The sequence below is a fragment of the Schistocerca piceifrons genome, chromosome 10 (genome assembly GCF_021461385.2).
Source record: "Schistocerca piceifrons isolate TAMUIC-IGC-003096 chromosome 10, iqSchPice1.1, whole genome shotgun sequence".
NCBI lineage: Eukaryota > Metazoa > Arthropoda > Insecta > Orthoptera > Acrididae > Schistocerca > Schistocerca piceifrons.
Window position 1 is genome coordinate 133892028 of NC_060147.1, and position 24935 is coordinate 133916962.

Below are 24935 nucleotides of genomic sequence, written 5' to 3' on the forward strand. Positions count from 1 at the left end.
AGATGTGTTTCATAAACCATTCATGAAGATTAAACTTTTGCAAGTTAGGACAATGGTGATGTAAAAAAAATAATCAGCACTCCGAATTTAAGTTACACTTCTTTTTTTATTACTTTTGTTCCAATATCACGTAACTCGTTCCAAAACATCACTTCACAATATAAAACATACTTGAAAATATCTTCCTCACTGTTAAAGTTCACATTTCACAAACTGTCAACAATTTGCGTCTTTTTAACATGACGACCAAAGCTTGACTCTCTAATAACCGCTTACGCGCCCAAAAATCAGAGTTACAAGTACGTTGAAGATCATAGTGACAAAAGAAATAATGCACATAAGAATAATATCATTGCAATATATACATATCGATGTATCGAAGTACCTCTACATTAATGAAATCAAATGTGAATGTTGTCACAGAAATATGTTAACTATTTTACAGAACCACAGTAGAATATTGTTGGTATCGAGAGGTTGAGGTGCTGTGCCGTGATGGTTACGTAATTCAAGTACCATTACAAGCTGTTTACTCTTCGTCTGAAGAGAAATAGCAATTGTGCTGACTAAATCAGAAAGTATAATGGCTGTTCTCGAAGTGCCATATTTAACGGGGCTAGCAAATCAGCTTCAGACCTTAAATGTAACATGAAGGATTGAAAAAACGGTTTTCGAAATTCAGTTTTCGTCTTTCGGAAGATGTGTCGCATGTAAAGGTAGTGAGTGAGTCCACGGGAATGAAGCGACTGCAGCGCCACGGTTCTTAGACTCGTCATAGCCGAGGAACTTACAGCGGGAACGACGGTAGCCTGCTAGCGCTGACGTAACAGCGGCGCCTTCACTTGTGAAGTATGCAACCCGCAACATGCCACTCGTGCTCGCTCCGATCCCGATATCTGGCGCTGCCCTGGTCGCCGTAGGCACCCAGTGGTTAGGGTTTCACAGTGGACACCCTCTAGGACCTCGCCTCAGGAAGGGCCCCTCTACTTCCCTCTACACCGTGTGTTCGCGCGCGCGCGTGTGTGTGTGTGTGTGTGTGTGTGTGTGTGGAGTCCATTAGGCAAAGCACGTGCAGTGGTGGCAGTACTCACGCTTGGCGCAGCCCTTGGTGGCGCCCAGCTTGACGGGGTAGTGCTTCTCGCACTCGCACACCTGCGTCACGGGGTCGCAGAAGGTGTGTGGCAGCGAGGGGCTGCAGTCGTCGACGCACGGCGCGCCCAGGTACTGCCCCAGGCCTGAAACACACGACGACAACAAGCATCGATCAGCTGGGCTACTCTGTCACTGTCTGGGTAACGAGAGTCACTTGCTCTGTTCACCATGTGCACAAAGTTTATCGAAGTGATGTGGATTGAAATACAGGTTGGTTCAAGAGGGAATGTAAGACAAAAAAAGGAACGATGCACCAACAAGTCATTATGCGAATGGGACTGAAATTGGTGGATGTGATTTATATGTACAGACACACAGATGATTACAATTTCAGAGAAAATGGGTGATTCATTCGAGAGATAACGCATCACAAACTGAGCAAATCAAGAACGCATAGGTCCACCTTTAACCCTTATGCATACAGTATTTACACTCGTTGATATGCTGGATGTCATTCAGATGGATATTACACCAAATTCTGTCCAACTGGCGCTTTAGACTGTGAAAATCCTGGGCTTCTCGGAGGGAGCTGTCTTTAGAGAAGAACTGAAACATCCAAGGGCGTCAGAAGTGTCAAATGTTGTCAAGGACGCCTTCCTGTCGCCCATCACGCTGCGAACTGCCGTTTTCGACCGCGAAATGTGTGGGAACCAACGCCTCGGGGAAAGGGTTAGTTTCATTGACGCCATTTGTGACAACCCCTGAGGAATTTTCGAGTTGTTTCTAAGCAGTTGTGTGTCTTAAAGTTTCTCTTGGCCACTCACAATGAAACTGCATGATTTCGACGCTGGGTCTCTCGGTTCTAACCTTGAGTCTGGAAACTGGTTTGGTGCGTTTCTCCACAGAAGTCTATTTTGCAGCCGCAGTAACAGAGGGTGGGGGTGGGGGCGCCTGTCTTCATTGAAATATTTGTATGTCTTACTATAAGAAGCAGTCTTCCGATGGCCGAAAATTCTCGTTTTCATGAACTAACAAGGTGGGATCCGAATGGTGGGATCGACTTTTAGAAACAATACATACAGTGATGTAGATTAAAGGTCCATGGAATCACACCCTGCAGCTATCCACCCTGGCGCGCCCTCGATTGCAAGTAATCCACGGAAGAATTTCGGAATTTCGTGTGATGGTCTATAGCTTTAGATATGGTGGTAAGCTTGAGAATGGTATGGCTGTGTGATACAGATACTGACCTCGTATGCAAAATGAAGTGGGTCCAAATCTTGCTGGATGCTTTGAATTTTTTATTTTGGAATCTTTGTCCAAATGACTTTGATCATTATTTTTTATCAGTTAAATAGTTTAAATTTAATTTGTTTCTATTCCTTTGTCACATCATTAATCTCATTTTTTTCCTATTAGTCTTCTTCCACTTGTTTATGTGATTCTGATTATTGTTATGTATTAACTTCGATTTACTTCACATTTTCGTTCATGTTACTGCACGCGTTTTTTTTCTATTTCTCATTTTGCTTGAATTTCGTTTTACTCATAACCCCTGCTTTCGCTTGAGTCCACGTTAGTTTGCCCATAGGCAAAAAGAATTAATGGTAAAATGGTTCAAATGGCTCTGAGCACTATGGGACTTAACATCTGAGGTCATCAGTCCCCTAGAACTTAGAACTACTTAAACCTAACGAACCTAAGGACATCACACACATCCATGGCCGAGGCAGGATTCGAAGCTGCGACCGTAACGGTCGCGCGGTTCCAGACTGTAGGGCCTAGAACCGTTCGGCCACTCCGGCTGGCTTTGGACCTTAACCTACATCACCGTACAGACTGTTTCAGAAAGTCAGTCTCACCACTGGAGACCTCTCCTTGTACGTTAGTTTGCAGTTTTATTTCGCAGGAAATGACCAGTAAACACTGTCAGCAGGAATGGCGAGAAAATTCACGAGTCGTATTTCATCACGCAGCTACTGCCCCCGATCACCCGCTGGGTTAGCTGCTTACCAGACGTTTAACAACAACTGATGACAATAAGCCGTTTGACAATGCGACCGCCACATCCTTGCAACACTGAATACAAGAATAAATTGTGTATCACAGCCATTCTGAATGTCCATCCCAATTTCAGACTGGCTTCCAGAGTCACGAAAAATGCAGTGAGACAGCTAGAAGTGGAATTCTAGTGCATGTAGTCAAACAATCGGATCTAATACAGATTCGCATCGATAAGTGGCTGATTCTCAGTGGTTGCCAGAGATCCCCCGAAGTGATTCACTGAGTGTGTCTTTTACGTCGAAAATATGAACTCCTCGCAAGGAAAAAGATGCGAATTTAATCTAAATACATTCTTTGTTCGCATCTCTCTCATTTCCTATCAGCCACGTTAGCTCTAAACGCAAGTACGAAGTGTGGAAATATGAAATTGATTAATTGACACTAGACTTTACCAGCATTCTTTGGAATAATAAGGAACCTTCACAATCTCGTCTTTGTTTGGAGATAGAATGAAGCCAATAAAACTAAACGGACTCCTGCAGGTCCACACCATGTAGATAAACTCATCAAATTTTTTAAACGCCACAAGCAACAACTAAACGGAAATGTAAGATTCGTGAAAAAAGGACCACTTCCTAGAAAAGCCCAAAGACTATCCCTGGAGTTATCTTATTTAATTGCAATATTCAAATAATCAAAGATCACTGGTGAGAAAGTATGTCCTCCCAGAACTGTCAAAATGTCCAAAATCACGCAACGAGAAAGCTTTGCCGAGTCTCTGGGGACAATACCACTGTGACGTGATACTGACGCAGCCATCACTGACATGAAAAATAAATTGCTATCGCGTCCTCACGATCCCAAAATCCGCTCTCTGCAACTTGATGACAGTACTGAGAGTCTTTCCAGCTTATTATTTTTGTACGGGAAAAAAAAAATTTTCGTCTAAGTATGACTGGATCCACAATTTGTTCGATACGATCGTAACATCACTTGCCAACAGTATAACAAGAGGAATTACTAGAACTCTCATGTGATAGAACACTTGTAATTGAATTTAAGCTGAAGTTACTTGAAAATTTTTGGATGCAGACTCTAAATGAATAGCAAGAAGGCAGCGGGAATGTTATTGCCCTTCCCATCAACTTACTGTCATTACTCAGGAAGAAACATCGGTCTGGACTCCAGTTGGAAGGGTATTTGCGACTGGTTGTTTGAAAGATGCAAACAAGACTGAATCTACTTCCTTCTTGTGAAGAAGCACACAAAGCGCGGTTTATGTGCAAATGCCAAAAAGTTTACGAACTCTGAACATTGTGCATTTTTACTGTTGTTTATTTCCTTTTCTTGGATGACCAGTTTGAATACAGTAATTTTCAAATTACCATTTAAATGTTGAATATTGTTGTATCGTTATTTGTACGTTGTGATCTTTCAAGTACTAAAATTTTCTAAATGAAATAAATGCATTACAGATGAAAACAGTTAAATCTTAAGTAACCAACGAATATGTGAACTAATTGGTTTGCAGGTGACGCTGTCGTTTATCGACTAGTAAAGGCCGGTCGGGGTGACCGAGAGGTTCTAGGCGCAACAGTCTCGAACCGTGCGACCGCTACGGTCGCAGGTTCGAATCCAGCCTCCGGCATGGATGCGTGTGATGGCCTTAGGTTAGTTAGGTTTAAGTTCTAGGGGACTGATGACCTCAGAAGTAAAGTCCCATAGTGCCTAGAGCCATTTGAACCTTTTGGCTAGTAATGTCATGAAAAGATCAAAACAAATTGCAAAACAATTTAGAAAAGATATCTGTATGGCAGTTGACCCCAAATAACTAGAAGTATGAGCTCATCCACAGGAGTGGTAAAAGGAACCCGTTAAACTTCGATTACACGATAAATCAGTCAAATCTAAAGGCCGTAAATTCAACTAAATACCCAGGAATTATAATTACGAACAACTTAAATCGGAAGAAATACACAGAAAATGTTGTTGAGAAGGCTAACCCAAGACTGCGTTTTACTGGGAGGACACTTAGAAAATGTAACAGATCTTCTAAGAAGACTGCGTACACTACGCTTGTCCGTCCTCTTTTAGAATACTGCTGCGCGGTTTGGGATCCTTACCAGATAGAAATGACGGAGTTCATGGAAAAAGTTCAAGGAAGGGCAGTACGTCTTGTATTGTCGCGAAATAGGGGAGAGAGTGTCACAAAAATGATACAGGATTTCGTATGGTCATCATCAAAACAAATGCGTTTTTTGTTGCGGGGCAATCTTCTCACGAAATTCCAATTACCAGCTTTCTCCTCCGAATGCGAAAATATTTTGTTGACGCCGACCTACACAGGGAGAAACGATCACCAAGATAAAATAAGGGAAATCAAAGCTCGTACGTTAAGATGTAGGTGTTCGTTCTTCATGCGCCCTATACGAGATTGGAATAATAGAGTATTGTGAAGGTGGTTCGATGAACCCTCTGTCAGACACTTAAATGTGATTTGCAGAGTATCCATGTAGATGTTCAGCTACACTATGTCGGCGATTGCTGCGCAAACCACCATTACTCTACCACGCAAACATAGGGGTTACACTCGTCTGGTGTGAGACGTACCCTGGGGGGGGGTCCACCGGGGGCCGAACCGCACAATAGCCCTGGGTTCGGTGTGGGGCGGAGGAGGGGTGAAGTGGACTGCCGTAGTCGTCGTGTGGTTGTGGACCGCTGCGGCGGGGACGGAGCTTCTCCGTCGTTTCTAGGTCCCCGGTTAACATACCACACAATACAATACAATACGCGTAGATGTAGATTTGCAAAAACATATGTAGTGAAGTACAAGTATTTGCTCAATGTCAATAACTGCAGTCACAGTCGTGGTAATTTGTGAACTAGTTGTGTTTATCATTTTGTACCACCTTTGACTAATGCAGATATATGATTATTTTTTAATAGGTTCACCTCTGCTGTGCTCGAATGACACTTTCCAATAATAATAATAATAATAATAATTATTATTATTATTACGATTATTATTGCTTTCCTTTCTCAGATGTTATGTCTGGTTAAAAATGGAAAGTGACGCGAACCTTGATCAAGCGTGACTTCCTTTTAACTGTACGGTATATGTTACATTGCGTTTAGAAGCTTTCGGGTAATTGAACATGTATCAATAATTACAGATTTCTGTAGCTGCATATATACGTTTGGATGTAGCTGTATTGCGTTGATGTACTGTTGGATATTGTGTGGTATGACTCCTGTAGTTGATAGTATAATTGGTATAATGTCAACTTTATCCTAATGCCACATGTCCTTGACTTCCTCGGCCAGTTGGATGTACAGGGTGATTCAAAAACAATACCACAACTTTAAAAATGTGTATTTAATGAAAGAAACATAATATAACCTTCTGTTATACATCATTACAAAGAGTATTTAAAAGGTTTTTTTTTCACTCAAAAACAAGTTCAGAGATGTTCAATATGGCCCCCTCCAGACACTCGAGCAATATCAACCCGATACTCCAACTCGTTCCACACTCTCTGTAGCATATCAGGCGTAACAGTTTGGATAGCTGCTGTTATTTCTCGTTTCAAATCATCAATGGTGGCTGGGAGAGGTGGCCGAAACACCATATCCTTAACATACCCCCATAAGAAAAAATCGCAGGGGGTAAGATCAGGGCTTCTTGGAGGCCAGTGATGAAATGCTCTGTCACGGGCTGCCTGGCGGCCGATCCATCGCCTCGGGTAGTTGACGTTCAGGTAGTTATGGACAGATAAGTGCCAATGTGGTGGCGCTCCATCCTGCTGAAATATGAATTGTTGTGCTTCTTGTTCGAGCTGAGGGAACAGCCAATTCTCTAACATCTCCAGATACTGTAGTCCAGTTGCAGTAGCACCTTCGAAGAAAAAGGGACCAAAAACTTTATTGGCTGAAAAGGCACAGAAAACGTTCACCTTATGCGAGTCACGTTCATACTGAGTTGTTTCCCGCGGATTCTCTGTGCCCCATATACAGACATTGTGACGGTTGACTTTCCCGTTAGTGTGGAAAGTTGCTTCATCACTAAACACAATTTTTGAAACGAAAGACTCATCTGCTTCCATTTGAGCAAGGATAAAATCACAGAAATCGATTCTTTTAATCTTATCAGCTGCAGACAGTGCTTGAACCAATTTCAAACGATAAGGTTTCATAACTAACCTTTTTCGTAGGACTCTCCATACAGTTGATTGTGGAATTTGCAGCTCTCTGCTAGCTCTGCGAGTCGATTTTCCTGGGCTGCGAACAAATGCTTGCTGGATGCGTGCTACATTTTCATCACTCGTTCTCGGCCGTCCAGAACTTTTCCCTTTGCACAAACACCCATTCTCTGTAAACTGTTTATACCAACGTTTAATACACCACCTATCAGGAGGTTTAACACCATACGTCGTTCGAAATGCACGCTGAACAACTGTCGTCGATTCACTTCTGCCGTACTCAATAACACAAAAAGCTTTCTGTTGAGCGGTCGCCATCTTAGCATCAACTGACGCTGACGCCTAGTCAACAGCGCCTCAAGCGAACAAATGTACAACTAAATGAAACTTTATAGCTCTCTTAATTCGCCGACAGATAGTGCTTAGCTCTACCTTTTGTCGTTGCAGAGTTTTAAATTCCTGAAGTTGTGGTATTCTTTTTGAATCACCCTGTATCTTCAATTTTTTCTCCTGTTTTCTTCTGTATATTTGTTGTATTGGGTATGGATATTTCGATTAGTTGTGTTAATTTCTTCTTTTTATTGGTGAGTATGATGTCAGGTTTGTTATGTGGTGTTGTTTTATCTGTTATAATGGTTCTGTTCGAGTATAATTTGTATTCATCATTCTCCAGTACATTTTGTGGTGCATACTTGTATGTGGGAACGTGTTGTTTTATTAGTTTATGTTGTATGGCAAGTAGTTGACATATTTTTTTGCTTCATTGTCATGTCTTCTGGTGTATTCTGTATTTGCTAGTATTGTACATCCGCTTGTGATGCGATCTACTGTTTCTATTTGTTGTTTGCAAAGTCTGCATTTATCTGTTGTGGAATTGGGATCTTTAATAATATGCTTGCTGTAATATCTGGTGTTTATTGTTTGATCCTGTATTGCAATCATGAATCCTTCTGTCTCACTGTGTATATTGCCTTTTCTTAGCCACGTGTTGGATGCGTCTTGATCGATGTGTGGCTGTGTTAGATGATACAGGTGCTTGCCATGTAGTGTTTTCTTTTTCCAATTTACTTTCTTTGTATCTGTTGATGTTATGTGATCTAAAGGGTTGTAGAAGTGGTTATGAAATTGCAGTGGTGTAGCCGATGTATTTATATGAGTGATTGCTTTGTGTATTTTGCTAGTTTCTGCTCGTTCTATAAAGAATTTTCTTAAATTGTCTACCTGTCCATAATGTAGGTTTTTTATGTCGAGAAATCCCCTTCCTCCTTCCTTTCTGCTTAATGTGAATCTTTCAGTTGCTGAATGTATGTGATGTATTCTATATTTGTGGCATTGTGATCGTGTAAGTGTATTGAGTGCTTCTAGGTCTGTGTTACTCCATTTCACTACTCCAAATGAGTAGGTCAATATTGGTATAGCATAAGTATTTATAGCTTTTGTCTTGTTTCTTGCTGTCAATTCTGTTTTCAGTATTTTTGTTAGTCTTTGTCTATATTTTTCTTTTAGTACTTCTTTAATATTTGTATTATCTATTCCTATTTTTTGTCTGTATCCTAGATATTTATAGGCATCTGTTCTTTCCATCGCTTCTATGCAGTCGCTGTGATTATCCAATATGTAATCTTCTTGTTTAGTGTGTTTTCCCTTGACTATGCTATTTTTCTTACATTTGTCTGTTCCAAAAGCCATATTTATATCATTGCTGAATACTTCCGTTATCTTTAGTGACTGGTTGATTTGTTGCTGCCAGTAGTTTTAGATCATCCATGTATAGCAAATGTGTGATTTTGTGTTGGTATGTTCCAGTAATATTGCATCCATAATTTGTATTATTTAGGATGTTGGATAGTGGGTTCAGAGCAAGGCAGAACCAGAAAGGACTCAATGAGTCTCCTTGGTATATTCCTCGCTTAATCTGTATTCGCTGTGATGTGATATTATTTGAATTTGTTTGGATATTAAGTGTGGTTTTCCAATTTTTCATTACTATGATTAAGAACTGTATCAATTTAGGATTTACTTTGTATATTTCCAATATTTGTAGTAACCATGAGTGGGGTACACTATCAAAAGGTTTTTGGTAATCAATGTATGTGTAGTGTAGCGAGCTTTGTTTAGTTTTAGCTTGATATGTCACCTCTGCATCTATTATCAGTTGCTCTTTACATCCTTGTGCTCCTTTGCAACAGCCTTTTTGTTCTTCATTTATAATTTTGTTCTGTGTTGTATATGTCATTAATTTCTGTGTAATGACTGAAGTTAATATTTTGTATATTGTTGGTAGGCATGTTATGGGGCGATATTTTGCTGGGTTTGCTGTGTCTGCTTGATCTTTAGGTTTCAGATAAGTTATTCCATGTGTAAGTGTATCAGGGAATGTGTATGGGTCTGCAATGTAACTGTTAAATAATTTAGTTAGATGTGAATGTGTTGAGGTGAACTTCTTTAGCCAGAAATTTGCTATTTTATCTTTTCCCGGGGCTTTCCAATTTTGAGTAGAATTAATTGCTTGGGTGACTTCATGTTGCAAAATTATCACTTCAGGCATTTGTGGTATCATCTTATATGTGTCTGTTTCTGCTTGTATCCACCGTGCATGCCTGTTATGTTGTACCGGGTTTGACCATATGTTGCTCCAGAAGTGTTCCATGTCTATTTTAGTGTGTATGTTATCTATTGTCTGGTAAAATTTCTTTTGGTTTGTGTTGAATGTTTGGTTTTGTTTCCTTCTATTTTCACTTTTTTTGTATCTTCTGAGTCGTTTGGCTAATGCTTGTAATTTCTGCTTCTTTTCGTCTAATTGCTCTGTCGCTTCTTGTTGTGAGATTTTACCTAACCTTTTTCGTTTTTTTTCTTACATTTCATTTCTTATAAATTGTGTTAGCTGTCCGATGTCCTTTCTCAGTTTTTCTATTCTGATCTGTAGCCTGTGTTGCCATGCTGGTTTTGTGGGTTTCTTCTGAGTGTTGGTTCGTTCTGATCTCTGCCTAGTGTGTATATTTAGTGTAGGGAGTGCTCCTATATAAACCAGTAGTTGTAACTCTTCCATAGTTGTGTTTTCATTTATTTTGTTGTGTATGATTGTGTTGATAGTTTTTATTGTTGTTTCGACTTGGGGGTTATTTGGCGGTCTTTGCAAGAATGGTCTAATGTCTGTATTTGTGTCTTTGTATTCTATATATGTCAGCTGAAATTTTTCTTCTATATCTAACATGTGTGTCACTTCGTGTTCTATTTGTGCTTGTTCTAGTGGCTGTCTTAATATTTCGTTTTCCTCTGATTGTTTACTTGATGCATGTTGTTCTTTGTTTGTTTGCTCTGGGATGTTTAAGTCCATTACTGTATTTTCTTCTTCTTCTTCTTCTTCTTCTTCTTCTTCTTCTGAGTGCAAATTATTTTGTTCCAGTATTTGTTGTACTTGTTGTTTGATGTTTTCTAATTCTGACTGGGGTATCCTGTTATTTTTGATTATTACACGGATCTGATCAGCTAGTGGTTGTTCTGTTAAAAATTTTAATTCTGGGTATCTGGTAATAAATGTTGTGTATACTTGTGATCTGTATCCAGTTGTGTTGGTTCCTAGGTTTGTTGCTTGGTAATAACAGAACATGAGGTGTCGGTTAACTTCATCTGACCATCTCATCCTCTGTCTTTGTTTTCCTTCTAGGGTGGTTGCATGGAGCATATCCTGCAAAACACCTCTATTTGGATTTAAATCATTTTCCAGTTGGCTAGCAGAGTCGTTACCATTGTGGGCGGGCATAGGGTTCAAGCGTCGTCCCCGACCATGACGGCGCTTGTCCGAGGCTTCTTTAGTTCTGTCCTGAACCAACTAATCACACTAAAAGGGGGGTTAGCCCTATTAGTGGTTTGTTCTTTTAGTCGCCTTTTACGACTGGCAGAACATACCAGAGGCCTATTCTTTTCCCGGGCCTCCACGGGGATTATTATTATTATTATTATTATTACTATAACTGGTAGTTGCAATAATTAGACGGAGGTAAATAGACATCATTGGCCATTTTTGTGTTTGGTATGAGTAGTAGTGAGGAGGGTTAAAATAATTTACGTTTCAGAATTGGGGTGCGGCTGGAAAAAGTTTGAGAACCCTGCTATCCACTTAAATTGACATTGGATGTTATTAAAAAATTTCTCTTTGAGAAACGCTTTTCTTGGTGTTGCAAGTCTCCATTTTATATCTTCTCTACTTAGACAGTCGTCCATTACTTTGATGCTCAAATATCGGAATGGTTCTACTACTGTCAGAATCTCATTTCGTAATCTACTCCCCTCTGCATCACCTGATTTAATTCGACTACGTTTCATTACTCTTGTCTTAAATCGTATGCTTCTGTTGGACCATACTCCCCATTTGGATGCATCCACACAAGCTAAGCGGCTGCCCTACGCTTTGTCTGCATCGTCGGCTTCCCGGTGCTCATGCTCCCCACTACCTCGGATCACAGATCTATGCGCCTGTCATCTCGTGATAATCGAGAAACAAGCTCCCTCTTACCTAGTATCCTAGATGTGTGCACCCGTAAAACAAGTAAACGTATGCAAATTCTGTCGCTCTCACTGCTGCCTGCATCTGGAAAAGCTGCCCTGCGCTCCGCGCACGGATTCAGTGCCTTGGTGCTTTTTAATAAATAGCTTGAAGCTTTTTCCTTTCGTCAGCGTCATAGCCTCTTCTCCAGTTCTTCCTCTGTCAGACAGAAATGCAAATACCTCTACATTCTGCCAGTTACGCGTATCTCTTTTTCCGTTTCTCAGTCACGCCTCTCTCTCTCTCTCTCTCTCTCTCCCTCCCTCCCTCCCTCATTATATATTCCGCTTGGTCTGAGGGGTCTTGCCACGGTTCGCGCGGCTGCCCCCGCCGGAGGTTCGAGTCCTCGTGTGTGTGTGTGTGTGTGTGTGTTTTGTCCATAGTGTAAGTTAGTTTAAGTTAGATTAAATTGTGTGTAGGCTTAGGGACCGATGACCTCAGCAGTTCGGTCCCATAAGACCTTACCACAAATTTCGAAAATTTTTTTCAGACTTTTGCATGTGATATGTCTTTGTTGTCCTACCTCTCATAAACTAATGTAAACTGTACTTTCCCAACCGCAGTTACCAGTGTTTTCCGTTGTTCATGTTTTACTTACTTCTGCGTATTCTATCCCATGACGTTAAGAACATAACATAAAACACATGGAACGCCTGGTTAGACGAATGAGGTGAAAGTTACGTAAAACAGTAGAAAAAAATTTCTTTTGTGCACTGTTGTATTCGGTACCTGTTCATTCTTATCCGCTGCAGCCTATTCATCTCCAGCTTTCTGTCTTTACAGAACCTATCGTAAGCTGCTGTCTCAGCTCTTTGTCACCCACTATTTATTTTAATCTAAAGCAACGTTCCAGAAGAGCAACGTTTCAGAAGAGACTTCCCAAATTCAACATTTAAATTAAAGAAAAGCTTTTCTTCCTTTTGCGAGTTTTTGTTTTAAGCCTCTTTACTTCTGCCATCGTCATCTAATTTGTAGCGGAAACAGCTGAACTCGGCTACTACTTTTGTAGCGTCTCGTTTCTTTATCAAATTCTTGCAACATGGATCGATGTAATTAGACTACACTTCATTTTCCTTATTTTACCAATGGTTATCTGAAAACCTCTTTTTAAGACACTGTCCATTCCGTTCAAATTTTCATCCAAGCGCTTTGCCATTCCTGGTGAAATTGCAGTAGGAGTGAGTATTGTGACGTGTTGTTCCTGACTGGAGGAAGAAAATATTTAGCTTTTAGGAAAATAATGTATGCACTGCATTTAAGAAAGGTTTGCGTCAGGAGACACTTCGCAACAAGTGTCGTGACGCAATGCGGTTATTAGTTTAAAACACTCACAAAATGTATCGTTCACATCCACTTTTTTCTTTAATTTATGCCATCGCAATTCTGATGTCCTCTCGATGTATCGTGCCCTCGTCGCTATTGTACATCTTCATTGTTTTAAAGCACTGAACACGAAAATATTTTATACTGACTTCCATGCACAAGGTGGCAAAAACTATGAATTCGCACTTAGTAGAAAAATAAAGCAAAGCTTCTACTTTGTAGTAGGGAAAAGACCCAACGCGACGAGCTATCGGCCGTTTTGCTTCCAAACAATGTGAGCACAATCCTGATACGCTAATCTGGTTTAGGAGTTTAATATTTCACGTCTGTGTATGTAACCCAAGAGGATCCGATAAAGGACTGCAGACACATTTATACGAAAATTAACTTCTTATTCAATAACAACAACAATAATAATAATAAATTACACAGAGAAATTACTCTTAATTCCGTTGATTACTGAAACACAAGTAGTAGTAATGAAGTGAACATCAGAACAGGAAGACCTCGTTTCCCTACTTTTGTTTTAGAAAGTGAATAATAGTTACACGTAATCTTTGCTAGTTTTCACTATAACAATCTGTAACATTACATTTTTCTTATACACGGCATAGCTCTCATACAGTATAATCATTTATCACAGCTTTATTTACAGGATTTGTCTTATGTTTTAGCCTCTAGGAACCTCTGTAATACAAGTTAAATACAGTTTCTTGTTATACTTTGAAATGACAGCATTCCCTTTATGTATTCTTCAATTCTTTTTCTTAAATTGCAAAAAATTCTCCGAAAAATAAAGTGTTTTCAATTGTGAAACACTCTTCCAAGGTCCAACATTGTTACTTACCAAGGAACAAATATTCTACTGAAATTTAACACCATTTGAAGGTAGAAAACCTTATCAATATTGTATTTAATCGTCTATGTGTTACATTATTACTCTATTCCAAATGAATGAAAAGTGAAATAAAACTAAGCGAAAGTATTATCAAAAACTAGTTACAAGTTAAAAACATCTTGAAATAGAAGCTTCTATGAAGTGTAGCTTTTACGTCAACGTGTTGTATGGTTCTAAATAGTATTTAACACACAAGTGAACTCTCTTCCTGAAGAATTAACAATGAAGCCCATATAGCTTTAATATATTAAATAGAAATTAAATATGTACACCACCAAATATTTATAAAAGTTGCAAGAAACACAGCCTCACGTCCAGCAACAACAAGAACTGTAGAAAATGGCAGAAACTCCTTATGGCAGCTTCTAGTACGCGTTCGTTCATGTGATTGTGAAGTAAGTCACTCACTAGACTGAAGTACTGGCCGAAAAGCATGGTGTGTTGCCTGGTACTCCATCCTCTAGGTACGACGCTCTCCCATGTCTATAGTACTAAACAGCTATCCCGGAACCCGTTGTACTTCCAGGTTGCCTATATAAAGGTTTTCAGGGGCAGCTAAAAAATAAAATTTTCAATATTTCGCGAAATTGCTGACCGAATTTAACATCTGATATGCTGTCATAACCTGCTTATTAAGACGTATAATTTTATGTTACGAGTTTAACACAACAACTATTACAGTTAGAAACTGTGTGATTGTCTTGAGGCAGCGCAATTCACAGCACGCAGTTACCCAGAGATAATTAATCCAATATTTGGCAAAGAGAGCCTTTAGCGACATACAATAAATAATTTCAAAGCTTTACGAATCGTTCTGTCACTTATTATCCCCCCCCCTCCCTCCCCAAACAGTAAAAGGGAACAAAAGTTTATTCCTTAATATATCTTCGCTGTTGATGCAGTCAAAATGCCAGCATCAAGCATCGCGTTTAAGTTTATTACTTCGTTACTATGGGCTCTATTCGCAACGCAGTTTATCCACACTTGACTGTTTCTGCACAATTACTGTACTGCACGTTGTTTAGGAGACATGATATTGTAAAGATTTACATACATGAAAAACTAGCTTCTTCTTAAAACAGAGGGCGAATTATCCACACTATATTCGGCTAGTGATTCGCAATGAGACCACTCACTGACTTCCAGTAACAGAGGCATTATCTCAGACCTTTCTTGCACTTTTTCTCGTTTACGTGCTTAAACTCATATATTTGACTCATTAACACATGTATAGAGGTATAAGAGGTTTGAAGCTGTTTTATACTTGAGAGTTCGATGCTTTAAAGAATTACTGGTTCACTGAGGTAATAACTGATTCGACACAGAACGTTATTTTTCCAACGTTATAAATGTTTACACATTAGACGGCTATCCGTGCGACGTTTTCTGTGCTTGCTGATTATCAGTTATGATTGAAAATGGCATGGAAATGAAGCAAGTCCGTTAGCAGCAGTGGGTGTTTCCGGCAAGACTTCTTTTTAAACATTTGCTAGCTAGGAGCAGCCACCAAGGGACATAGAAGACGCACTTAAGTGCAAAAACTGTAAGGGAGACAAACAGAAGAAGCTATGTATGTTTAGAAATTCACCAAAATTATTCGAAGAATCTAGCTAATGCTGTCTAAAGCACTTTCTCCATCGAGCACTCCACAATTCTTGAGAGAACTGATACATAAAGGTGTGCTCGTACCAGCAAAGATGCTGTCGATTTCATGAGAGGCGTGGCAATGAAATGAGTGCATCGTCTGATGTTTTTAAATTTTCATACGCGCTAAAGCATGAAACCTTTCGCAGCGTTCCACTTCAAAACAGGTAAAGCCCGAAGCAGCAGTCGTGGACTCTATAAACAGATAGTTTTAACCCTCGGAGGCATTAGTGTTGTTTTACAAAATGTTTTATTTCAGCGAATCCAACCCAGAAATATACAGTAAATGTATGCTCTTTCGTTTTTCATACATTCTTTGCTCGATTCATTATAAATGTTTTCCGTAAATCTTTCACTTCCCACAGTACCTAGCTGATCCAATACACCTGACTTTCTCCTTATCAGAACTCGCAATGGCATGTTAACACTCCAGGATTGTTTTGAGATTAGTGACTGTCCGCGTTCAAGATGACCTCCTCGATTTGATGAAGATTGTTAAAACGCATTAACCTACTAACATCTACGTCAGTGTAGCCGAGAACTGGCAGATGCAACGAAACATTTGCATGTATTGGGGAAGGTTCTAAAGTCGGGTGTATCGGTACCGCATGCTCTAAGCCAAAATCACAAAAATCAGCTGGTGGTCACTGGTGGCCATTTGGGCATCTCTGCTTGCTCCTTATCAATTGGCTCGTGAACAAGACCGACGATTCTTATCATGTACCCTTACTGGTCACGACAAATGCTGTCTTTACGCTAACATATGGAAAAGAAAGGAATGGTTGAGCGCAAACAAAGCAGCTACAAAGACCTGAGGGCATTCAGCAAAGATAATGTTATGCATGTGGTGGAACAGCGGCAGTGTGGTGTACTACGAATTGCTTCCCCGAGGTGCTGACATTTACTGTCGACAAGCCAGACATCTTGCAAATGCAATCCACAGACAACGACCAGATAGACTGTGTGAAGTGATAGGCTGCGAAGAAACATTATACAGTAGTCGGGTTGGTAAATCATTCGGCACCCACTTTATTGGTCTAAACCTGTGCCCTCAGATTTTCACTTTTTTTGCTATCTATCGAACAACCGACAACGGACTTCCTCTTCGGATGAAAATGCGCTCCAAACATGGCTCGATGAGTTGTTCGCCTCAAAAACCATGTGATTTCTCAATCGCGGAATCTGAAAATTACCACAGCGTTAGCAGACTGTTGTAAATAATAAAGGAGAATATATTACTGTTGACTGATATCTGTTGGGTTGTGGTTATTAAACGCTAGGAACCTGTGCACCAACCTAATAAATGAGAGAGCACACATTTCTAGATGAGCGAACCAACATATTCCTTCCACCTACGCATATCTCCTGAAAAGACCGCGAAGGTAAAATTAGACAGCTCCGATCCGCACCAAAGGGTTAACAGCAGTCGAGTAATCGTTCTTGCCACGAACCATGCGCGACTGGAAGAGGAAAGTGACAGTGGTACACAAAGTAATCGTCGCCACACACCATGAAGTGGCCCACAGAATATTGCTTAACATGTGAATGTAGAACCTGTTTTCAGCACTTTATCGAAATTAATATTATGGTTTTTAAATATGGTATAGAACAGAAAGAACAATCTACTGATGTAGCTCTTTAAGAAAATGAAGATACTAAAATATAAAAGATGCTCTTTTTTATAGGCTTCATGATGATCCAAATAATAAAAATAGTAGTTGCTGGGTCTGCACGTTGAATAAAATTCAAGTCTGTAATATTGCTGCTAGTATCTTGAACGTCTGATCACTCGTACGAGCTCGTTGGCGCTTATGATATACCTACAAACTTTTCGCAAGTTAGGATACAACTTTTTCATTTTCTCTCCTCAAATTAGTAGCTACGGCAGCCGCGTGCGAACGCATGGCCTAGAGCAGGGATAGCAGCCGATGCGGTGGGCGCCGGCAACGCGCAACATGCAGCACGGCGAGCACGGCGGTCCGGCGGGTAGCCCGCTTTCCAGGCGCTGCTTTGCGCCTGAGTCTACTCGCTACCCCTGTTGCGTCAGCGAACGTTTCATTCGTACGCTTTTTAAACGGGTACTGAGCTTCTAGATGTATTTAAAGTCCGCTGACGGGTCTTAAAACTTATTTCAAATGTTAGTAAGTTCCATTTCCATTACTTATGACAGCGACATTCATTTGTCACGGAAGACATATTTTCCAAGAAGAAGAGAATTTTTAGAAATGAGACATGAAACTAACAGTGATAATCCTTATCTATTTTGTCTATTGTGATGTTTTTTCACTTCGTAAGGAGTATTTTCGTTCATTCCCGAGAGAGGAAACATTCTGGCAGGCAGTTTTAATCCGCCAGCAACTTTTGTTATTCCTTTCCAAGTCCTCTGCGCTGTAGAGTCGAAGACTGATTCTGGAAACGAACCCCTGCGCTATGGGGTTAATCCGTACCTCCTTAGCGCCAGTCAACCCCCATCCCCGCTTCTTTAACGAACTGAGTTCCCACGAACAGATACAAACGTCTGACCACCTTACAAACGAGCCATGTGTTCGATAGGTGACGTTAAGCGTATATGCGACAAATAGTGTATGCAAGGTTTGAAATTATGAATAAAATTAGCTGGAAATAGTTGACTGCCTTATAAAATTCTGGGTTAGTATAGTCAGGGTAAATTCCGCTCAGTTTTTACCAAAAGCTAGTTTTTCTCACATCTAAATGTTTATGACATATATCCTCAATTGTGTGTCACAAAATGATATAAGAGGACCGTTCAAAAAGTAGAGCAACACACTTTTTTCTCTGTCGATTTCTGTTGAAAAAAATGCGGAATTCGTCGTGGGACATCGTGGAATATCCCCACTTGTGCTCCTACAGCTTCATGAATTTTTGATAGGTGGGGGCACTGTACGTAGTCTTCAACATGGCGCCTGCAGTGGAGCTGCGTTTCAAGGAGGGACATTGTGACGGTACGTGACATAAATGGACATCTGGAGAAAGGGAAAGGAAGTTTTTGTTATGAGACGTGTGAATTATAAATTATTTCAAGAGTGTGTTCGTGTGCCCGATGTATAACAAATAGTAAAGAACGTAAGTTATTATTATCAAAACACAAATATCGATGTAATTAACAAAACACAGTTTTTTTGGTATGATCTCTATGTAACATAGGCCATGAAGAGCAGAGACAATGCTTTGATTGAACTATCTCTCCTGTTTTGTTTAATCTAGCGGTAGGCCGCCATTGTCGTGCTGTCTGGTAATTAACGTAAGTTTTATCTGTATTTTTGAAAAATACAATAAAAATTGTTATTGGAAAGTGTGTCTTATTAACTTAGTTGTCACCTCGCATGATCGCATCCATTAATTATAATTAACAAAATTTTTACAGAACTTCATAGTGCAGGGAGCTCATCTCCCCTAGCAGGATTTAGTCGGCCATTACGCTGACTGCATTATTTAAATAAAATTTGATATCACAATATTAAATGTAAATGCGAGAGACTTCTCAGTTTTGATCTTTCATTAATTTCTAAGTTAAAATTAATTTCAGTTACCAAAAGTCACAGCACTGAATGAGTTCAGTATGTTTCATTTTGGCCGCGTAACGGCAGACGAGATTCTCTGCAGTTTTGCCTTGTAAATAATCAACAAGAAATATTGAAAAGCATTACATTCCGCAACATCTCAGTTAATCTTTGTGACATTTGGTACATAAATAACCAGTAGCTCCTGAGACCCTTATTAATAATTAAAGTTTGCGTAAGAATAAGCATATTTCTAGATAGCGGCGCTCACGCAAACTACTTATTAGAATGCGGTGGGTCGCGCGCTGTGTTTAAAAAATATTATATCGTACGTACTTTGGGGCAGCGGACGTCCGTACGAGTGTTATAGCGGTGTAAGTTAATTAAAAGTCTCATGCTAGCCCACAATATTTAAAGCCACCCCCAACCAAAACCATAAAATATATAATTATAAAAATAAAAATATACACTTATACCGTGATAAGCTGTCATTGAGTTTCTTTTGGCGGAAAGCCAGAGCATCGCAGATATTGATAGGCGCTTGTAGAATGTCTACGGAGATCTGGCAGTGAACGAAAGCACAGCGAGTCGTCGGGCGTGTCGTCTGTCACCATGGCAACAAGGACGCGCAGGCCTGTCCGACCTTCTACGTGCCAGCCAGCCGCACACAGCCGTGACTCCTGCAATGTCGAAACGTGCGGGTGGACTTATTGGGGGCGGCCGACGGATCACAGTGAGCTGCACAAAGGCACGTCCCTATCGGTTTTGCTGACACACTCGTCCACGAGTCGAGGCGCTGAGAGGTGTGGCCAGCTGGGTTCCTTGCCACCTGAGACAGCAAAGAGACACGGAAGTCCATCTGTGCAGATCTGCTTCCGCATTACGAGGCCGATAGTGATAATTTTTTGTCGGACATTGTCTCAGGCTATGAGACACGGGTTTATCGCAACCGGGAACAAGGCGGCAGTCCATCCAATGCCGCCACAGCACCTCTCCTCCGAAGAGAAAGTTCAGTCCGCACCCTCACCCGGTAATGTCACGGGACAGTTTCTTGGGACTCTGAAGGGGTTATTCTGTTTGATGTCCTCCTTCATGCTGCAACGGCCGATTCTGAAGTGTATTGTGCTGCCATCAGGAAACTGAAGAAACGACTTCAGCCTGTTCGTCGTCACAAAAATGCAAACGAACTAATTGCTTCTCCACGAGAATGAAAGGACTCACCCAAGTCTGCGCACCCGAGGGTAGATCACAAAACTTCATTGCACTGTTCTCCCTCATCCACCCTACATCCGTAGCTCGCACCGTCCGATGTCCATCTGTTTGGCCCAATGAAAGATGCACTCCGCGGGAAGCAGTACGTGGATGATGCAGCGAGACGCTGGCTCCGTCGTCTACCAGTAAGGTGGTCCGGTGCGGGCATACACACCCTGCCAGTGAGGTGGTGCAAGGCCGTCGCAATGAACGGATATTATGTTGAAACGTAAGATTTTTTGGCCAAAAGACTGGGGAATAATATGGTGTACTGAAATCCTGAATAAAACCATCATGCTTCCAGGAAAAAAATGTGTTCTGTTGCTAACTGAATGCTCCTAGTTCGAATGTAATATCAATGACTGACTCACTGGAAAAAAAAAAAACAAAAACAAAAAACAAATATGTTATCCGCTAGAAGAAAGAACACGATAAGGATAATTTCTACATTTAGTGTAAAGTATACACATTCAGGAGACAAAAGCCATCGGACAATCATAAGCACATATACAGACAGCGGTCGCATCGCAAGGCGTAAAAGAGCAGCGCATTGGCGGAGCCGTCATTTGTATGCAGTTGATTCATGTGAAAACGTTTCCAACGTGATTATGGCTGCACCCCGGAATTATCGAACTTTGAACGTGGAATGGTGGTTGGAGTTAGACGCATAGGACATTGCATTTCGAAAATTAATACGGAATTCAATATTCCGAGATCTACAGTGCCAAGAGTGTGCCAAGAATGACAAATTGCAGGTATTACCTCTCACCACAGAAAATGCGGTTGCCAACGGCCTTCACTTAAAGACCGAGAGCAGCTGCATTTGAGTAGAGTTGTCAGACAGACAGACAAGCAACAATGCATGAAATAACAGCAGAAATAAATGTGAGACGTACGACGAACGTATCCGATACCGCAGTGCGGCGAAATCTGGCGTTAATGGGCAATGGGAGTAGACGAATGACGCGAGTGCCATTGCTAACACGACATCGCCTGCAGCGCCTTTCCTGGGCTCGTGAGGATGATGTCTGGTTTGCGTCTGGTTTGTGGTGGGCTCAACTACGCCGTGATCAGCGCCTGTACAAAGTCCCTATTTCTTCCCACAGTCCGGCCGCTTGCCACAGTCCGGCCGCTTGCCACAGTCCGGCCGCTTGCCACAGTCCGGCCGCTTGCCACAGTCCGGCCGCTTGCCACAGTCCGGCCGCTTGCCACAGTCCGGCCGCTTGCCACAGTCCGGCCGCTTGCCACAGTCCGGCCGCTTGCCACAGTCCGGCCGCTTGCCACAGTCCGGCCGCTTGCCACAGTCCGGCCGCTTGCCACAGTCCGGCCGCTTGCCACAGTCCGGCCGCTTGCCACAGTCCGGCCGCTTGCCACAGTCCGGCCGCTTGCCACAGTCCGGCCGCTTGCCACAGTCCGGCCGCTTGCCACAGTCCGGCCGCTTGCCACAGTCCGGCCGCTTGCCACAGTCCGGCCGCTTGCCACAGTCCGGCCGCTTGCCACAGTCCGGCCGCTTGCCACAGTCCGGCCGCTTGCCACAGTCCGGCCGCTTGCCACAGTCCGGCCGCTTGCCACAGTCCGGCCGCTTGCCACAGTCCGGCCGCTTGCCACAGTCCGGCCGCTTGCCACAGTCCGGCCGCTTGCCACAGTCCGGCCGCTTGCCACAGTCCGGCCGCTTGCCACAGTCCGGCCGCTTGCCACAGTCCGGCCGCTTGCCACAGTCCGGCCGCTTGCCACAGTCCGGCCGCTTGCCACAGTCCGGCCGCTTGCCACAGTCCGGCCGCTTGCCACAGTCCGGCCGCTTGCCACAGTCCGGCCGCTTGCCACAGTCCGGCCGCTTGCCACAGTCCGGCCGCTTGCCACAGTCCGGCCGCTTGCCACAGTCCGGCCGCTTGCCACAGTCCGGCCGCTTGCCACAGTCCGGCCGCTTGCCACAGTCCGGCCGCTTGCCACAGTCCGGCCGCTTGCCACAGTCCGGCCGCTTGCCACAGTCCGGCCGCTTGCCACAGTCCGGCCGCTTGCCACAGTCCGGCCGCTTGCCACAGTCCGGCCGCTTGCCACAGTCCGGCCGCTTGCCACAGTCCGGCCGCTTGCCACAGTCCGGCCGCTTGCCACAGTCCGGCCGCTTGCCACAGTCCGGCCGCTTGCCACAGTCCGGCCGCTTGCCACAGTCCGGCCGCTTGCCACAGTCCGGCCGCTTGCCACAGTCCGGCCGCTTGCCACAGTCCGGCCGCTTGCCACAGTCCGGCCGCTTGCCACAGTCCGGCCGCTTGCCACAGTCCGGCCGCTTGCCACAGTCCGGCCGCTTGCCACAGTCCGGCCGCTTGCCACAGTCCGGCCGCTTGCCACAGTCCGGCCGCTTGCCACAGTCCGGCCGCTTGCCACAGTCCGGCCGCTTGCCACAGTCCGGCCGCTTGCCACAGTCCGGCCGCTTGCCACAGTCCGGCCGCTTGCCACAGTCCGGCCGCTTGCCACAGTCCGGCCGCTTGCCACAGTCCGGCCGCTTGCCACAGTCCGGCCGCTTGCCACAGTCCGGCCGCTTGCCACAGTCCGGCCGCTTGCCACAGTCCGGCCGCTTGCCACAGTCCGGCCGCTTGCCACAGTCCGGCCGCTTGCCACAGTCCGGCCGCTTGCCACAGTCCGGCCGCTTGCCACAGTCCGGCCGCTTGCCACAGTCCGGCCGCTTGCCACAGTCCGGCCGCTTGCCACAGTCCGGCCGCTTGCCACAGTCCGGCCGCTTGCCACAGTCCGGCCGCTTGCCACAGTCCGGCCGCTTGCCACAGTCCGGCCGCTTGCCACAGTCCGGCCGCTTGCCACAGTCCGGCCGCTTGCCACAGTCCGGCCGCTTGCCACAGTCCGGCCGCTTGCCACAGTCCGGCCGCTTCCCACAGTCCGGCCGCTTCCCACAGTCCGGCCGCTTCCCACAGTCCATTCTAGCCATTGTCATGAGGATGATGACAAACGAAGAGAACAACACAAACATCCAGTCCGCAGGCCGTGAATATCCCCAACCCGGCTGGGAATCGAACCCAGGGCCCTGTGATCCAGATGTAGCAATGCTAGCCACTAGACCACGAGCTGTGGACAAATCCTGGGCTCATGACCGCACCAGTTGGACCCCTAGGGGACTAGAAAACCTTGGTAATAGCTGATGGTAGGTCTCGAGTGTGGTGCAGACCCCATGAAACCGTTGACCTGAGATGTCAACAAGGCGCTGTGCAAGCTGGTGGTGGCGCCATAATATTAAGTGCTGTGTTTTTCATGGAATGGACTGGATCCTCTGGTCCAGCTGAAAAGATCATTGACTGGAAAGGATTATGTTCGATTACTTGCTGACCATTTGCAGCCATTCATGGACTTCATGTTCCCAAACAACGATGGAATTTTTGTGAATGACAATGCGCCATGTCATCAGGCCACGATTTTTTGCGATTGGTTTGAGGAACGTTGTGGACAACTGGAGCGAATAATTTGGGCACCCAGATCGCCTGACATGAATCCAACCGGACATTTGTGGGACATGTTCGAAAGTTCAGTTCGTTCACAAAATTCTGCACCGGCAATAGTTTCGCAATTATGGACGACTATAGAGGTAGTTTGTCTCAATGTTTCTGCAGGAGACTTCCAACGACTTGTTGAGTCCATGCCACGTCGATTTGCTGCACTACGATACGCAGAAGGAGATCGGGCACGATATAAGGGATGTCCCATGATTTTTGTCATTCAGTTTATATAGTTAGTGGTGAAATTTGTTGAACTTGTACTTACAAGTGAACCATAAGAAACCTGTAACTGTTTGTTTATGTAAGTTTGTTACTGTAGATGTATACCGTGCACAGAAAATTGTGTGCAATGTTAAATATGTGTGAGACACTGCAAAAATGTCTATCAAAAAGAAAATAGCGTTTCTTATATGTACCTGTATACTGCAGAAGTTAACAGAACGCAGAACTTGACACATCAAAAACGTTTTGAACAAATGGAATAACGAGTTGAAAATGGGAATCATTTTACGAAAGTGTCCGTGTAAAATATAAATAAATGGAAATCATGAGTGGTAGCGGAAGAGTTATTTACAAACACACGCACTGTTTTAAGAGTCATAGACTTCCCCAAAATACTTGAAATGGATCAGAAAAGGTATAGAAGAGGACTGGCGGAAATACTGAGGAAAGTAGGAAAGTACCATAAATGTCCCAACCACATTTAAGGCTGGATGAAAGGTAAACGAAGACGGTAAAGACACGGTCCAAGAGGAATAAATTTTTAAGACTCAGACGTAGAAAATCACTCACTGTATGGCACGTTTGGCAACTCTACTGCAGCATATTTACGGGAAACTCAAATGAGTAATGTACAAGTGGCGCTCTGCTGAAATGGGCCAATTAAACATTGTGCGAATGTCAATCTGTTACCTCAGTCTTTCTTTGGCATTCACATTTGTTGGCTTCGCCAACTTA

At 43.1% G+C, this 24935-nt stretch overlaps 1 protein-coding gene across 1 annotated transcript in view; it reads right to left on the reverse strand.

The window, feature by feature from the left end:
- LOC124718768 (AF4/FMR2 family member lilli) overlaps positions 1-24935 on the reverse strand; it is a 651060-nt gene that overhangs the window by 194894 nt on the left and 431231 nt on the right. Inside the window, exon 2 of the mRNA XM_047244381.1 lies at positions 1092-1235. Within this exon, the coding sequence (XP_047100337.1) occupies positions 1092-1235 (144 nt within the window). The remainder of the gene's footprint in view (positions 1-1091; positions 1236-24935) is intronic.